Source organism: Postia placenta (genome assembly GCF_002117355.1).
Source record: "Postia placenta MAD-698-R-SB12 unplaced genomic scaffold POSPLAscaffold_141, whole genome shotgun sequence".
NCBI classification, from domain to species: Eukaryota; Fungi; Basidiomycota; class Agaricomycetes; order Polyporales; family Adustoporiaceae; genus Rhodonia; species Rhodonia placenta.
In genome coordinates, this window is record NW_020169972.1 from 1 (window position 1) to 3,432 (window position 3,432).

At 54.1% G+C, this 3,432-nt stretch overlaps 1 protein-coding gene across 1 annotated transcript; it reads left to right on the plus strand.

Moving 5' to 3' along the window:
* Window positions 1-1,312: 1,312 nt before the first annotated feature.
* On the plus strand, window positions 1,313-1,642 carry POSPLADRAFT_1124899 (hypothetical protein; the record flags this gene model as incomplete). The annotated part of the gene is made up of 2 exons (XM_024483549.1): window positions 1,313-1,444; window positions 1,481-1,642. Coding segments are annotated over 2 exons (294 nt in total), but the record flags the coding sequence as incomplete, so codon positions are not given.
* Window positions 1,643-3,432: the final 1,790 nt, after the last annotated feature.

The window sequence follows — 3,432 nt, forward strand, 5'->3', positions numbered from 1 at the left end:
ACAGGTCTGCTGCACCTTCTGCCGTCAGGGTCTCATAACAGGCTGAGAAGTGGACCTGCTTGGTAAAGCGGTCGGCGGTGACCAGGATCGAGTCAAATCCATCAGACTTTGGCAAGCCGATGATCATATCGGTCGTGATGATCTGCCACGGGTGCTCGGGGATCTCATTCGGCTTCAGCGGACCCCGGGGTTTGGCTGGGAATGTCTTGGTATGGTTGCACACGTCGCAGGTGCTTACGTACTCATTGACAAATTTGGACATCCCAGGCCACCAGTAGTTCCGCGACACGAGCTCCAGGGTTTTGGCACGGCCACCATGACCGGCGATCGGCGAGTTGTGGTGGATCTTAACTATATCCCGCCGGAGCTCTGCGTTCCTTGGGACGTACACGCACCCGCGGAACAGCAGAAGCCCTTGTTCGGCATTCCACTCCTCAAAACCCCTTTGCAGCCGGGGCGGCCCGAGGTCCTGCACCTTTTCAAGTGCCTCGGCCACCTCCCGATCCTTTTTTGAGCACTCTCTGATGCGCTTCAGAAGCGACTGATCAGCTATCACCAAAGCGTGGCCACGTCTGGCAGAGGCGATGCGAAAACGTTCTGGTTTGAGAACCACCTAATCGGTGTTATTGTCCTCATTGCCGACCTGATGGTCCGATCGTCGTGACAGGGCATCAGCCTTTCCATTCGATGTCCCGGCCTTGTGCGTGATGCGGAAGTCGAAGCGAGCTAGGAACAGTGACCAGCGTGCTTGACGACGCGTGAGATGCTGAGACGTGCGCCAGTACTCGAGGTTCCTGTGATCGGTGACGATCTCGAACTGATTGGGTAACCCCTCGAGGTAGTGGCGCCAATTGTCTAGCGCCTCAATGATCGCGAGCATCTCCTTATCGTAGATCTCGTAGTTCCGCTGTGCCGGATCCATTGCATGGGATCTGAAGGCGATGGGATGCCATTTGCCATCATCCTGCTTCTGCATCAATACGCCGCCAGTGGCGTAGCCTGAGGCGTCAACCTCAATGCGCGTCTCTCAATTAGGGTCGTACAGCGCTAAGACTGGGGTTGTCGCAAAGAGCCGCTTGAGCTCGTCAAAGGCGTGCTGCTCATCTTCGCCCCAATGCCATGGGTCGTTCCCTGTGAGTCGGTCGAGTGGTCGCGAGATCTTAGCAAAGTCCTTAATGAAGCGGCGGTAGAAGTTGAAGAACCCCCGGAACTTCTGAACATCTTTCTTGTTCCGGGGTACCGGCCACTCATTAATTCCTTTTAGTTTCGCGGGATCCATCGCTACCTCATCGCCACTGAACACATAGCCGACGTAGTCGACTTTGGGAGCATCCCACTCGCACTTCTCAGGCTTCAGGAACAGATCATTATCCTGAAGGCGGCGCAGAACCTCGCGTGTGACCTTCTCATGCTCCTCTTTATTGGTGGAGAAGATGAGTATATCGTCCAGGTACACAAGGATCTTGCCGCCGACAATGAGATCATGGAAGATCTCGTTCATCATTGCCTGGAAGGTCGCGGGGGAGTTGGTGAGACCAAAGAACATCACCAAGGGTTCGTACAACCCTCGGTTAGTCACAAAGGCCGCCTTCCATTCGTCACCGGCTTTGATCCGGACATTGTTATAGCCCCATCTAACATCGAACTTTGTGAAGAGCGTAGCGCCGCGGAGCTTATCCACCATCTCGGCGATCAATGGCAAGGGGTAACAATTTTTGACCGTGATCGCGTTCAATCGGCAGTAGTCCTGTACGGGTCAAAGTGTCCCTTCCTTCTTTTTGATGAAGAAGGGAGACGAAATGGGTGACTTTGATTCCCGTATATAGCCTTTCGCCAACTGCTCTTTTAGGAACTTGTCCAGTTCCTCTTGTTCATTGTTTGACAGGGGATACACCTTCGAATGGAACGTTGAGTAGCCGGGCACGAGTTCGATCGCGTGATCGTAAGGCTTCCTTTCAGGTAGCCGTTCTGATGCTTCCTTGGAGAAGACATTCAGGAACTCGTGGTACTGTTTACGTACCGACTCCTCGGCGGTCTTAACGACCTTCTTTTTGATCTCTTCCTCAGCGAACAGCTGGGAGTACGTATGCCCGGCTGCGACGAACAGCTGAGGGGTGCCGGGAAGCGTGACACCTTGCTCCCAGGCTTCGATCAAGTCGGCCTCATCCCACTCCACTTCTGCCGGATCTTCTTCGGGTTCGAAGTCCGGAAGTATCTTACTCTGGCAAGTGCCTATAACCGACCGTCTGGACTTCGGCGAACGCCTGTGCGCCGTGGGCCTGACCCCCGTATCACGCGCAGTCACTGCTTGTTCCATCTGGCCAGTCCTCCTGGCACTGCACATTTCAGGGCATCGTGACAATTTGAGGGAGCCTTTCTCCCAATCTATTTCGGGGTTGTGCTTGCGTAGCCAATCCAACCTGACAATCACATCCTCTGGACCAATGTCCGTGACCGTAAACACCGTTTTCTCAACGTGCTCTCCTACATGCATCTGTAGCACTGCTACTTCCGAGATGCTTCCGTCTTTGTTAAGGGTGCCGTCAATATTGTATAGTGGAATCGGCTCTTTTAGCTTCCACGTCTGCACCTTATTTTCTGTGATGAATTGCTTATTGATAAACTTCGTGGTGGCTCCGCTGTCCACCATAGCGATTATGTCCTTGTGCCATCTTTTTCCTCTAAGGCGCACCGGGATGTGGAAATGCTGGGACCCGTGGTCCAACTCATACACATTAGCGGTCGCCAATACATTGTACACATTGTTATTACACGGCCCGACGCGTGCGGCACGAAGCGTGGACCGGATCAAAAAGACTCCTCTTTGAGCGCTCGATAGTGCTCCAGCTCCTCGCGCATCGACTTCATCTGTGCTATTAAGTCCGCCAGCTCGGAACTTTCCGATTTCGCTGAAGCGGCGCTTATACTCGCCGAGGATGAAGCAACGGGGGCGCTTGTCACGAGTTGGTACGGCGCCTAGCCATTTTTTAATTTTTTCCTTTTCGCGGGCTCGAACCCGCGACCTCTGTACTACCTGCCTGATATGGACGCATCGTTATCTACTGTATGATTAGATTAGATGGGGCAGCAGTGCATGGCACAGCTTGGGCTCCGCTGACACAGCCGCTCTGACTCACCGGCCCCCGGGGCCGCGTCGGCATGCTGTGCACGGACCAGCTGCGCACGGACCAACGCGCACAGCCTCCCCTAAACTCCCCCTGTATATAAGCCTGCCTCTGCTGCCCTAGGGACCTCAGTTTCGACCTCTTGTCCCTAGGTCAGTAAGCCCTCACTTGTATCCTTACTTACCCTTTACTAACTAATACATTTCTTGTCCCTAGCCTTAGGTTTGAGCCCAGCTCACCATCGCTTCGGTAAGATAAGTCGAACGCCCCCAGCGTTTGGTTTTCCCCTGTCGCTCGACCCTAAGTC